We start from the raw sequence: 14,116 nt of genomic DNA on the forward strand, positions 1-14,116 counted from the left end.
AGACCTAGTTAAGGCCTGCAACTCTCTTGCTCCTACAAGCCCCGACCCTGCCCGAGCGCGCCCTTCAGCACCACGGACAGCGAACCTGGGCCGCCTCTGGCCCGGTTCCGTCGGGTTCTCTCCGGGTCCTCTGGGCCATGGCTGGACTAGGGTCGGAGCCGGGAGCGCTCTGTTGAAGCCAGGCCTCTCTGGGCCAATGAAACAGTGAACGGGGCGCTTAGCCACGTGGCTGAGAAGGCAACGGGGACCGAGCAGGGAGTCAGGCTAAACAGCGCATTTTCCCTCTTGTTTCAATCCCGGAGAATGGCTTCCTTCTCCCCAGCTGCCCGTGTTTGCCCCTTCTTGGGGATAAAGGGCAAGGGTCTGAGTCTCAAGCAAGGATGGGCCTCCCAAGACTCCGGGGTGGGCATGCGACCGGGGCAGCCTGGAAGCAGCCCTGGGGTGGTTAGAGGGTGAGGAGAGAAGTGTGGCAGACAGGTCCTACTTGGGAGTGGTGAACACAGATTTAGTCAGGTCCGACTGGACTCTTGGCCGATATATGGTGGGGAAAGATGGGAGGAAAGGATAAGTAGCAGTAAGGACTAGCTAGTTCTACCTCAATGGGTCACATCATAGAAAGGGCATAACTCCCGCTATCCCCATCATTCGGTCTCTGAGTGGCCCGGGCATTAATGAGGAGCTAGGTCAGACAAGATGGAGGCGTTAGTACGGGAATGGATTCAGCTTTATCACTAGGCCTCACCCTCAACTACCTCGCTTTACTCTTTACCCACTGTAAAATGGAAGCTGATGGCGGAGGTGGGGCCGGGGAGGAGGAGAAGTTCTCAGGGACTTGATCTTTCCTACCAGAGCCCCATTTCTTGCCTTTCTGCCCTGACTGTGACAGTTCCACTCCCACTCCCGCTCCCTCCCTCCCGGGGCCCAAAGAAAGACCGGCGCAAAACAATCTGCAGGCGCTTCCAGCGCTTTATAGTTCTTTCCGGGACAGACGGACAGACAGACAGTGCGGCCCGTTCTGTCGGTCCGCATCATTGGCACCTTGGACACGGCCCCAGGCCCAACCCAGTCCCTGGTACTCTACCGGGAGGATTCCGGTCCCGCCCCAGCCCAGCACCTCGGACAGTTCCCGGCCCAGCCAGCCCCCCCCTCCCCCCTCCCTTCGCAAACATCCGAATAAATTAAAAGGGGCAGCGGGGAAAGGGAACAAAAAAGCTAAGGATAAGGAAGCGGGATGTTCCTCCCCCTCGATAAGAAGTTTTCTTCTCCTCCCACCTGTCCACTGAGGCGCCACGGCCGGGGTGGTCTCCCAGGTTGATTTTGCCTCCAAACCTCAGCCTCCTGAAAGAAGCCGGCAGCCCCTTCCCCCACCTCCCAAGCTCCCAGCATGCAACATGTTGGAAAAGGTGGGGAGAGGCGGTGGGGGTGGGGCGAGGGACCATCCTGGTGGCTGTCTGGGTGCCTGGGGCTGCAGTTTCTCCTGGCACCTCAGTCGATCCAAATTAAAAACTAACATTCCCTTTCATCTGGGGAGGGGGATGTGGGGACTCAGTCAGGAATAAAAAATGCAAGCTGACACAAGTGGAGGAGGAAGGCGGCAGGAGAGAAGATGGTGACACACGACAGGAGTAACAAGAAGGGGAGATGGGGACACGGGTGCAGGTGGAGAAACGGGTACAGTCAGGCAAAGGGTACGATAGAGATGCAGATACACACCCAAGGAACGGAAATGGAAAGGCAGGGAGAGGAAGGAAGAGTGAGAGGAAGAGGAGAGAGACGGGGGGAGAGGGAGAGAGAGAGAGGAAGGCAGACAGGAAGAAAGGTGAAGACACAGAAAAGAGGCAAGGAAATGGACAAAATAGAGGGGAAAGGAACTGAAGGGAAGGGGGAGACCCGGGCAGAAATGGAGAAATGGGGGCGCAGACAGACGGAAAGAGTGAGGTTGGAGTGCCCTTCCCGCGCTCATCTTCCGTCCCCACTCCACGTCCAGCAAATCCAGACGCCGCGGCCTCTGGTGCCCCGGCTTCCACTTTCCCCTGAGGGGCATGGGCGGCTCCTCCTCCGCCCAGCCGGGGCGCCGAGCGGCGGTAGGAGCGGCGGTGGCTTGGTGGTCCCGGGGGTTCCAAGTGTGTGTCGGGGGCTGGGGCGGGGGGTGGGCGCGGCCCCTGGGTATCCCTAGCGGTCCAGGTTCATAGTCCAGTGCTTGGCTCCGGCCGCGCAGCTGTCCCTGGCGGCCGATGAAGCGGCGGGCGCGCCCCCGCTGGCTGGACCCCCGCCGCTGGCGGCGGCCTCGCCCTCGTTCTTGAGGTCTTGAAAGACCTGCGTGAAGAAGTGGGGGTCGGCGTTGAGCCGCAGCATCTGCGGGCTGAGCCGCTGGATGAGACGCAGGCAGCGCTGCCAGAATCGCTCCTTGTCGGGCTCCACGAGGAAGGGCTTGAGTGGGTAGGAGATCTCGTTGCCCATGTAGGAGTAGGCGAGGTAGAGGCAGGTGAGGAAGGCGGCCTGCAGCTCCGCGGCCGACGCCAGCTCGTCCCCACGCAGCGACTCGCGGCACAGCAGGTACACGAACACCAGGTTGGCGGGCGTAATGAAGGCCTGGTCTTGCCAGCCCTGCAGCAGCAGCGAGCGGTCCACACCGCGGAACCAGCCCACCAGCTCGCCGGGGCTCAGCTCCTTGAGGCGGTAGCAGCGTCGGCACACGAAGTCGCCCAGACAGCGCAGCAGCTCGCCGGTGGACGCCTGCACGATGACCCGCCGAGGCGAGCCGCCAGGCACCGGCGGCGCCGCCTGCGGGGCCGGGGGAGGCGGCGGCGGAGGCTTTCCGCCGCCGGAGCCCGGCGGCTGAGCGGCCGCGCTGCCCCCCGACGGTGGCTCGCAGGTGGCGGCGGCCGCGGGCACAGTGGGCACTGGCACCGCCAGCGGCTTGGCGGTGCCTCCGCCGTCGGGGGGATCCCGGCCTTTGCGGAGAAGGTTCTCGCGGTTGCGTTGCTGGACAAGGGGGTCGGGGCCCGTGGATGCCGGCTTGGGTGTCACCTTCTTGCCGCCTTTCTTCTTCTTGGCGGACGCGGCCACCAGGCGCTTCCAGGTGAGCGCCGAGATGAGCACGGACGGCCGCTTGAGTCGGCTCTCGCCTTTGCTGCCCTTGCCCACTGGCGGCGCCCCGTAGCCCCCCAGCGCCTCGTCCCCCGAGGGCGGCACCTTCTTCTTTTCCTCGGGCAGCCCGCCGGGCCTCCGGCCTTTGGCCGAGGAGGCAGGGGATAGAGAGAGCACCGTGCCCATCCTGCAGAGCTGGGCCTGCGCCCGGGCCCCAGGGGGAACCGCGGGCGGTGCCGCTGCTGCTGCAGCCCCGGGGGACCCGGCGGTGGGGGGCCTAGCCCCGGCCCGGGCGCGCGGACTGGCGGGGGAAGGTGGCTGCTAGGCGGCTCGAACGCTCTGAGCCTAAGCTGCGCCAGCTGCAGCGTCAGCCCCACCCCTTAGGCCGCTTCTTTCGCCGCGCTGTGCCCCGCCTCACGCGGCCAATCCTCTCCCGAGTGGCACTCCTGACCGGCAGCTGCTCTGACCAATAGGATCTCGCATGTCAATTTCAATCCCCGCCCCAGTCCCCACCCTCTGCCCTGAGTCTTTTCCCTTCACCGGAATGGGGGAAGGGGAAGGCGGTGGTCGTCGTTCGAGTGGCCTCTTCAGGGTCAGAGCCGAGGAGGCGGGGTGGCTGCTTCTACTTCCTCCTCCGGATCCTTGGCCAGCTTGTTCTGATGCACTGGGTCGCGGTAGCAGAGAAATCGTGGGAACCGTCCTTCTTCCCTCTGCCTTTGAATTTGTGTGGGGGACCAGTGTGGGCAGTGAGTGCCCTCACCGGATGCCCAGGTCCCAGCTGGGTCACGTTGCACTGGCTCCTCCAATGTGACTGTCAGGTCTGTTTCCTCTTAGCCACCCCACTTTGCCCCCCGCCCCCCAGATCACTATGGAGGGCTGCAGCAGGCACATTTCTGCCCTGCCCGTCTGGGGGTGCTGGCAGAGCCTTCTTGCAGGTCATAACCTGCCTCCTGGGGGTTCCAGCTTGAGGGGGAGACGGGGAGCAGCAAGATCTCAGATATGCTCCTGAGGCCTCTGCCTGTGGTCCTGATTCTCTGCCGCTGAGTCTGTAGGGCAGGCCCTTGGCTGTGGTCCCTGGGCAGCTCCTCTCGGTTGGTTATCCCCACTAACACACACAGATCTCACACTTGGGTGGGTGATGGATAAGCTTAATCCCTGGGGAAACGCTGGAAATTGGATCACTTGGTCTCCCCAGTCTTGGATAGTGAATGGAGCCTCCTGTGTGGATGGAAGCCCAAGACGTTTGGACCAACCTTCACCCCAGCCCTGGGGCCAGGTTGAGGTGAGTTTCATCATTAAATGCTTCTTGCAGATCAGGTCCCAGTTGTTCCCACTCCCAGGAGCAAGCTGTTAGGCTGGGTCCTGCCCACTTCTCTCTGGGTCTGTCTGTTCCCTCCTCAGTCCCCCATCAGCCCTTTGTCCTGGGTTTTGGACTTCCCAGGTCTTACCTGCAGGTCCTGAGCCCAGCTGGTTCTGGACCTGTTCTACCTCCCTTGTTAGATCATGTCCACCTTTCTTGGGGCCTGCTCTCTGTGGCTCCCCCAGCACAAGAGTCTTCTGGCTTCTTAAGTAAGTGGAACTTGGAAATGCATATGGGTTTGGTATGGAGACAAAGCCCTGCCTGTATATTTCAGTAAATTCTTAGGATTGCCCCTGGAATCACCTCCATGCTCCTCACAGACCACCAACATAGCTCCAAGGATCCACTGCTGTCAGGGTTGATTTGCGCACACATGCGTGTGTGTCACTGCAGATAACCTGTTATAGAATCCACTTGGGCTGCAGTTCCCAGCCATTCCCTGCTCGCTCACACTCTCCTGGAGGCCTGTGGTCTGCCTGTCTCCATCCCCTCCTCTTCACCACCACGCACATGCAGCCTTGTGCCTCCTCCCTAACTCAGCACCCAAAGTGCACTTTCTCAACAGGATCTCTCTGCTCCCTTGGATCTAATCTTTATTTTCTTGCAGCCCAAGCTGACCTGCCCAACCTCTCATTCTCCCCATAGTTGTGGGAAAGTGTTCCCTCTTTCCAGCTCCTGTAATTGGCCCTACTTCCTCCTACATGGCTTTCTGAGTCAGCCTTTATTTGCCACCCAAGAAATCGTCAGTTCACCGGTAGTTAAGGATAGGCCCCATAGAGACTGAGTTGCACTGGCGGAAACACTGGGCCCGTGGATCTAGATGGCACGTGGGTCCTTCCAGCACTGCTCCCAGGAGTCCCTCACTGGCATAAGGCCTATCATATAGATCATTTAGGACCACATCTTCTAAGCAGCACCCACAGTGTCACCACTGTGGTACCCTACTCCTGGCCCAGCTCCAACCTCTGATTGCCCTCTTGGTCAGAACCAAGAATTTCCTCCTCTGCTTCAGGACCTCAGAGGGTCCTACTCCCCCTCCTCACTTTCCACCTTGCTCTGCCTCCAACCCCTTTTCTGGCTCACATGCTACCCATGGTCCTGCTCTGGTTATCCCTCTGGAATCTCTGAGCATCTTCCACTGGGCCAGAGCCCTCTCTCCGACTGTCAAGTTCTTAAAATCTCACCTCCTCCAAGAAGCCTTTTTTGATTGATTGGAAAGGATCTAATACTCTTTCTGACTTCAGCCTTTCCAACCTCTTCCCCTCAGCAACAGTGGCTGCATAACAACCTGGTTAAGGATTGGGCTCTGGGTTTAAGATGTGTAAGATGGAAATGGATGGAATTTTAAAGACAAGCAGGCAAGTTAATCAAAGAGATCCAGAAAGAATAACATTTCTGTTGTATATAAGCCAGTGGCATTGAGAGCTGAGATGGAGGGTTATGATGTTTCTACAGGGGTAGAGACAAAGGTGAATAAGCCTAGTGAAACCAGAAAGGCTTCATGGAGGGGGTGGGCTTCATAGAAGGGTGGTGGCTTTCCCACATTTGCAAGTGTACTCTTCTGGTTAGGTTACAGTTTGGCTTCATATTATGAGATTCATCTATCTTCATTATAATAGTATCTCTATGCTGCTCCTTGTCTGTCCATCTGCCTTATGTTCCTCTGGGGCAATGCTGGTTGTATCAGACTCCCTTAAATGGGGAAGGCCCTGAGGCCAGGCTCCTTGTGTGTCTTTATCTCTCTGTAGGTTACCTAGAACAGTGCCTGTTCAGATAACCGGTTGTTCCTGAAAGCTCTTTAAGGCAAGTACCGCAGGCTCAGATCTAGAACTGGAGGGCCTAGACTGAGGTTTTAGCCTGGATAGGATCTTGCCTTATTGATGAGTGTATCACCATCAGATTCACCAAAGATGCTTCCCTCACTCACCCCACCTGGACAGGTGGGCCCCATCTTTTAAGGGAACATCTCCATACAATGCTGCTCGCACATTGCCTCCCTTTGACTCTTCTCATGTCCCTTCTGAGAAGCCATAGTCGGGGAGGCAGGAGACAGGAGTCCTAGTCTATGGCTACCAGTTGTATGACCCTGGGGAAGTCATTTCTGCTCTCTGGAACTCAGGTTCTTCATATTAAAGTACAGGGATTCTAGGGATTTGACTCTTATTATCAGATAAAAAATGAATATTAAAAGAATAAGATAACATTTCAGGAACTGATCTGGAAGAGGATTCCTAAAGCCTCTTGCAATTCCACAGTTCTGATTCTCAACAAACTCTGTCCTGTGAATCTGTTTCACTCTCCACCTCTAGCCCTGTCTGCTTCTCTTTAATCTGTTTCTGTCCGATGGGCTCAGTCTTTGTGTGCACAGCATCCGTGTGAGGCCTGCACTTCTGCAGTTCAGCCCACGAGATGAAGGGGAGGGGAGCTTAGGTTCTCAGCAATGTAAATCTTCCTAGGTCCCTCTAAGCTTTAGAAGAGCCCCTGAAAGGTGAGATGGCAAAGAAGATGAGGGAAAGATGGCTGAGGTCCAGGATATTCCCAGTAACCATCAAGGCCCCAGAAGCCAAGGTCATTGCACCTCCCTGTCTCCAAGGCGCCCCTAACAAAGAAGCTGATGATAACACAAGCTCTTAAAATAGTCAGGATGGAGACCCAGCCTGGGCATCTGAATGCCTGCATCCTGCCGCCTGCCCTCTGGCCCACCCCCAACTCCCTTACCCATCAGTCTCAGCTCCTGAGGTGTGCAGAGGGGGTGGGTATGCACCAGCCTAGCCTTCCTCCCTCTCCTGAAGACCTCACCCCAGGGGAGCAGTAGGTGGTGAAGACAGAGGAGGGGAGCAGAACCCCTCTACAGGTAATAGTGGAGGGGGGAGAGGGGAAAGAGAGAAGAGAGGAAATTGACAGAGGAGGTGCTGCTAGCTGTCAGGAGGGAGACCTGAATTCTCATGTCTTTCCCATCCTGCCAGCTCTTTGCTAGAAGGACTTAATTAAGGAGCCCAAATATAGTTTCTTTTGAACAGTGAATAGGGTTGGGAGCACAGATGAAGAATGTGATGCTCTGGGGTGGGGAGAGAAGGGACCAATGCTGAGATGCTGGAGGGCCCAGGGTGACAGGGACAGAGAGAATGGGGTGAACTAGAGACTCCTTTTCCCTGCCATAAGCTCTGCTGCTTTCCTTGATTGAAGGGGGGCCATTTCTTCCTCTCCCATCCTCAGTCTTGATCCCCTCCAACTCCCTGGCCCCTGCCTTCACCTCCCTTTGCTGCCCCCTGAGAACAGCTCTCTCTGTCCAGTCCTCCCAGCACTCACCAGAAGCTTTAAGTCTCAGTTCACCTTCTGCCTCCCCCAAGCCCCTTTTCTGCCTCCTCCCTGTCGTCTCCCACTCCTTCTCCTCCCAGGCCCCGCTGGTGCCCAGCATAGCACTACAGATGTAGGAGCAGATCAAGAAGGGCGGGGGTGGTAGCTGTTGCTTTTCTGGGATATTCTTAGCCTGTCTGGGGGCTGGAGCTGGAATCAGCGTTTCCATCTCAACCAGGCAGGTGGCTGCCAGAAACTGCCACTGTGACTGGGTCTTCTTCTAGTTCCATTGTCCCTTACCCTGTCCCTTCCTCATCTGTCTTGATTTCATCTGTGAACACAGACCCTCTGAGAGTCCAGCCTTGTCACCCTTGTGCTCTGGGTGGAAGGTTTCCTCTTTCTATCAGGCGTAGCCTGAGCGCGGTGTGCAAACCTCGCTGGAGGCTCTGGAGAAAAAGAAAGGCCTTCAAGAACTCTAGCTCAATGCTCCCTAGAGCTGCCGCAGCCCTCTCCTCTCTGCCCCAAGGCCCGCTTCTTTCATCTTCCCCCAACAACCCCTGTGTGGCACTCAGCCCCTAGACTGTAGCCGCCACCATGAAGGCCTTGCTTATCTTGATTTATAGGAGTCACTCAGGGGCTCTAGGGTTTCAGAAGCTGCCTCCTCAAAGCAGCTGAACCCTGAGGTGCAGCCTTCCTTTGGGACAGAGCAAGGGGCTCACTGAGCCAGATCCACCCCCCTCCCTTTTTGAGACAAAGTCTCACCCTTTTGCCCAGCCTGGAGTGCAGTGGCATGATCTTCACTCATTCCTGGGCTCAAGGGATCTTCCCACCTCAGCCTCCCAAGCAGCTAGGACCACAGGCATGTATCACCAGGCCTGGTTCGTTTTTGTACTTTTTGTAGAGATGGAGTTTCACCATGCTGCCCAGGCTGGTCTCAAACTCCGGGGCTCAAGCAACACACCCACCTCAGCCTCCAAGGGCTAGGATTATAGGCATGAGCCCCTGCACCTGGCCCTCTCAGATGCCTTTAGCAACAGAGGGAAGGGCAAAGAAGAAATCTCACTCTACAAATCACACACAAAAAAATGTTTGTTACCTTAAGAGGGGCCAGCAGTATAGGGGATCCTATGTGGGTTCTGAGGTCACTCCGTCTATGTTCAAATCCAGCCCCTCCACTTATGACCTGGGGACCTTGAGGCAAGTTTCACGATCTCTTCTGAGATCTGTAAAAGAGTACCATCCCAGGCATAGTAGGACATCACCAATCGCAGCCGGTCTGAGGCTGACAGCATGTATCAGATCAAGGATAAGGAGCTGCAGACGCTGGCTGGGAAGCATGGGGATGACCCGCGCTGAGACTGAGGACCTCAAACAGCAGAGGGCTTCCCTGGAGGCCACCACTGCAGATGCCAAGCAGCGTAGGGAGCTGGCTATTAAGGATGCCAACACCAAGCTGTCCAAGCTGGAGGCCGCCCTGCAGCAGGCCAGGCAGGACATGGGTGAGTACCAGGAGATAATGAACGTCAAGATGCCCTGGACATAGAGATTGTCCCCCCATAGGAAGCTGCTGGAGGGTGAGGAGAACTGGCTGGGGTCTGGGATGCAGAGCACAAGTATCCATCCAAAGACCACCAGTGGCTATGCAGGTGGTCTGAGTTTGGCCTATGGGGGCCTCACAAGCCCTGGCCTCAGCTATAGCCTAGACTTCAGCTTTGGCTCTGCCACAGGCTCCAGCTTCTTCAGCCACATCAGCTCCACCAGGGCTGTGAGAAAGATCAACACCTGTGATGGAAGGCTGGTGTCTGAGTCCTCTGACGTCCTGCCCAAGTGAACGGCCACAGCAGCCCCTCCCAGCCTGCCCCTCCTGGGGCTGCCCCAGAGCCCATGAGGGAGGCTGCTGTGCAGGAGGGCACAGGGAATGGGAGGCACACCTGAGTCTCAGCCCTCACCCTCAGCAGACCCGCAGGGGAGTTCACTGCCTGGGGCACCCCCCTTGCCCATGCCTCCAGCTACAGAACAATTCAATTTTTTTCAAAATAAAACCTCAGATAGCTCTACCAACTGTCAAAAAAAAATTAAAGTGGACCATCATCATAAGGTTATAAGATTTTATTTAATCATGCAATGCTCAACAACACTTGTATATTACATGTGCATGGTGTTCCTAAATGTTAATTGTTAACAAATTATACTGTCATCGTTATTTTTACAGAGCAGGAAAGGTTTGCTTGACCTGTGCCGCCATTAGCATTTCTTTTTCTCATTAGAACATTTTTCATTAAAGGGCCAGGGTGGTACTATCAATTCTTTTTGTTTGGCTTCTGAAACCTGCACTTACAGCTGTGTTTTCCTCTCAGCTACTGTGCTCATGCCCAGTGCTACTCAGACTGTTCCCAGGGAGGGGTTTGATTTGCTTCCTAGGGTCACGAAGACCTGATAGCATATCAGGTCTTTTTTTCGGGTCCTGCTGCAGGCCACATTAATTTTATGAAGTCCTGAGTACCTATTCTGGGCCAGGTTCCATGCTGGCCCCAAGTCCTGACTCTGCTTTCTGGGAGCTGTACTCTGGCTACTCATTCCACACCCTATTGGCTCCCCAAAGCTCTGGAGACTCTATGGAGAGTCAATTCTGCTTCTCAGGAGCTTTGAGGAAAATGTTTAATAAGATTATTAAACCACATGAGCAGATACTATTTGAGAAACTGTAGCCTACAAGGTCCTGGGCTAGGTGGTGGGAGCACAAAAGGAGGTGAGTTAGGCTCCAGCCTTCAAAGAATGGACAACATAGGTGGCAGAGATATGAAAAATAATGAGAAATGGCAGTAAAGTGATGTATCCTATGGCCAGTTACAGAGAATGGGATTTGATGACTTGGCTAATCCTGCCCACCCCCCTCCACCTTCCACCATTGCAGCTAATCCATCTCCAGCTTGCCCTAAATTCATATGCACAGAGTTAGAATCCATTTTTAACTGGGGTCTGGCTCCTCCACCTGGTACTCTGTTTGCTCCAGTGCATGGCCTTCCTTGTCCAACCCCAGGCTGTGATGATAAGCACTGTTCCCAAGGTAGAACCAGGTCTCAGCGACCCCCTGCTCACAATGACGAAGGGTCCTACCCCATGCATGATGAGGGTTAATGAGTAACTTCTGTGTGAAGAGCGTGGTAGGTCTGCTTACTGCTCCTATGTCTTAGGAGCCACTTTTGTTGACTTCCTATCAGGATTGGGGGCAGGTTGGGGACAGGCTTTGAAGCAGGTTTATTAATTTACACTTGCCTCTGTCTGGTTCCTAAATGTAAAGACGATGCTTTATGTTGACCTCCTTTGAGTAAAGAGGCATTCTTAATTTATAAGCTAGAGCCCCACATATACTCACTTTTGATTTTGAGTCGGGAGCAGAGGCAAGTAAGGTCATCCACTAGATTAATGGGTCCTAAGCTACCCTGCCCAGTAGAACCACCTGGGAGAATTTCTTAAACATATAATTTCCAGGCTCTACCTCAGACCTTTGGAATCATAATTTCTTTGGGTGGGCTCAAGATGAAATCCCTGTTAGAAAAAAATTAAAAGGAAGAATGAAACTCTGGGAAATGGCTTGGTCCCACCTGTTCTTTCTGGAGAGCACCACTGTTGTCTCTCTGGCCAAGCTTACGGCCTCACCACTCCATGGTAAGAATACCCTAACTTCCTGCTGGGAAACCACTTCTCCCACATTTTCAATCCATGTGGCTTACATGGGGCTAATCCCTCCCTAAACCACAAGACACAGATTAAAGACATAGACTTAGCCAACTCCCATCCTAGTGACAATGGTTCAGGGAGGGGCTGGTAACCCAAACCAGGCCAATGAGACTCAGTTCTTGGAGTTTTACAGGAACTGTTAGGAAAGAAAGGCTTTCCTTCCTCTAAGGTTGTGGAGCTGGTGGAATGAAAGCCTTGAGTTGCTGGTGACTCTCTTGTCCCCACAAGGAGAAAGGTCGCCTGAAGTAATGCACAGGAAAGCAGAGTCAACAGATGGGGGGAGAGATTTCTAACATAATTTTAGCCCCTAGATCCAGCTAAACCTGATACAGTTGTATGACCCCATAAATCCACGCTGCCCCTACCCCTGACCTTTTTTCTAATCTTAAGGTAATTTGAGTTGCAAATCTAATTCTTGCAAGCAAAAATATCCTGATGAATGGAACTTCCTGCCTGGAGATTTTCCTTCTGAAAATTTGTAACTTCAGAGATGTACATGTTTGGTCTGAATAAATGTGGAAGGCAGTCCCTGATATCTGATTGTCAGTTAATGACAAAATCTGGAAGAGGCACTGTAGACCACAACCCGGGTACTGATCCTATAGCCTATTTTATGCTGGAATCTCAAACCTCCCAGTCCAAACCATAGCTGGTGTTTGAGTTCATCAGGTTCCAAAGACCAACCCTTAAAGGAAAAATCATTTCCCTAAGGACTGTGCAATTGTCAAGTCTTCTGGGGCTGCTGCAAGCCTGCATTCCCTAGGTATCAGCTTCCTGTTCAAATAAGAAATCTGATGCTTTACCCTCCATCATGCTTCTGAATCACATTTGTCCACAACCAATGTAATAAGCAGCTGTAGCCACACAGTGCTGTTTGTTATTTGTCAGGGTTGTTAGCACAGTGTCTCTGGGGAAATGGGGCAGAGGTGAGTTTGAGCTTTAAGCTGCCCAAGAGTTCTTGTTGGCTAAGACTCCAGGACCCTGTGTCTGGACTGGTTGGGGCTCTGATCAAACCACAATTACCTGATTATAACATAGTTCACACCTGCCTTTTAACAAAAAACTCCAAGACTGTCTATTTTCAAGTAGTTTGTGGATTAGTCTGCAATGGGACAATACTTTTCTATCCTACTAGGTAGAATTCAGTGGGTGGTGGACATACAGTCATAATTCACCATTTCATTTCTCCATACATTCATTTACTCCATAGAAATTTGTTCAAGGAACTTTCTGTCTTTCTTTCTTTCTTTTTTGTTTTTAAATGGAGTCTCACTCTGTTGTCAGGCTAGAGTGCAGTGGCTCGATCTTGGCTCACTGCAACCTCTGCCTCCTGAGTTCAAGCAATTCCCCTGTCTCAGCCTCCCAAGTAGCTGGGACTATAGGCACCCGCCGCCATGTCCGACCAATTTTTGTAAATTTAGTAAAGACAGGGTTTCACCATATTAGCCAGGCTGGTCTTGAACTCTTGATCTTGTGATCCATTCACGTTGGCCTACCAAAGTGCTGGGATTACAGGAGTGAGCTACTGCTCCCGGCCGAGGAATTTTCTTTTAACTTTTTTTACTTAAATCTTACTTGTAGATTAATCCTATTGCAGGTGAAGGGATATTCAGTTTTAGTTGGTATGGGGACTTTGTTCTTCCTCCAATGATTACGCACGGCCAGAAATTTTCTGGATATTTCCAGAAATTTCTTATTTTAAGGCCAATTGATTGATAACTTTAATTACATCAGCAACAATCTCTTTCACCGTATAATGTAACATAATTATGGGAGTACAAAACTTGGCGAATGCTGCCCACTCCCCTCCACCTTCCACCATTAAATCAAAACTCCCATAATTATGGGACAAATCTGGAAGAGGCTCTGTGGACCACAACCCGCGTACTGATCCTATGGCCTATTTTTCCGATGGAATCGCAAAACTTCCAGTCCAAACGGTGGCTGGTGTTTGGAGTTCATCAGATTCCAAGGACCCTTCCTTAAAGGAAAAGTAATTTCCTTAAGGGGGTGAAAAAAAACCATGGAGGCCATCTTAGAAATCCTGCTACCACTATATTTCTCTCTTTACCAATCAATCAGGAGAAAATTCTTCATTTTGTTGTTGTTGCTTTTGTTTGTTTATTTTTAGACAGAGTCTTGCTCTGTCACCCAGGCTGGAGTGCCGTGGCTTGATCTCAGCTCACTGCAACCTCCGCCTCCCAGGTTCAAGCGATTCTCCTGCCTCAGCCTCCCAAGTAGCTGAGATTACAGTAGCTCACCACCAAACCCAGGTAATTTTTGTATTTTTAGTAGAGATGGGATTTCACCTTGTTGTCCAGGCTTGTCTCCATCTCCTGACCTCAGGTGATCCACCAGCTTCAGCCTCCCAAAGTTCGGAGATTACAGGTGTAAGCCACTGCACCTGGCCTGCTGTTTTTGAAGCATGGTCTTTGTTGCCCAGGCTGGAGTGCAGTCGTGCCATCATGGCTCATTGCAGCCTTGATCTCCTGGACTCAAGCAATCCTCCTGCCTAAGACTCCAAGTTGCTGGGACCACAGATGTGTGCCACCACGCTTGGCTAATTTTTAAAATTTTTGTAGAGATGGGGTCTCTATGTTACCCAGCATGGTCTTTAATTTCTGGGCC

General features: G+C 53.2%; 1 protein-coding gene and 1 pseudogene across 1 annotated transcript; one reads left to right on the forward strand and one right to left on the reverse strand.

The window, feature by feature from the left end:
- Window positions 1-948: 948 nt before the first annotated feature.
- On the reverse strand, window positions 949-3,496 carry CDK5R2 (cyclin dependent kinase 5 regulatory subunit 2). Its single transcript, XM_039469932.2, has one exon. The coding sequence runs from the start codon at window positions 3,274-3,276 to the stop codon at window positions 2,173-2,175; it is 1,104 nt and encodes a 367-aa protein (XP_039325866.1). The 5' UTR covers window positions 3,277-3,496; the 3' UTR covers window positions 949-2,172.
- A 138-nt stretch (window positions 3,497-3,634) lies between these two features.
- LOC141584684 (keratin, type II cytoskeletal 8-like) lies at window positions 3,635-12,934 on the forward strand (annotated as a pseudogene).
- Window positions 12,935-14,116: the final 1,182 nt, after the last annotated feature.

This window comes from Saimiri boliviensis, chromosome 5 (genome assembly GCF_048565385.1).
Source record: "Saimiri boliviensis isolate mSaiBol1 chromosome 5, mSaiBol1.pri, whole genome shotgun sequence".
Classification (NCBI taxonomy): domain Eukaryota; kingdom Metazoa; phylum Chordata; class Mammalia; order Primates; family Cebidae; genus Saimiri; species Saimiri boliviensis.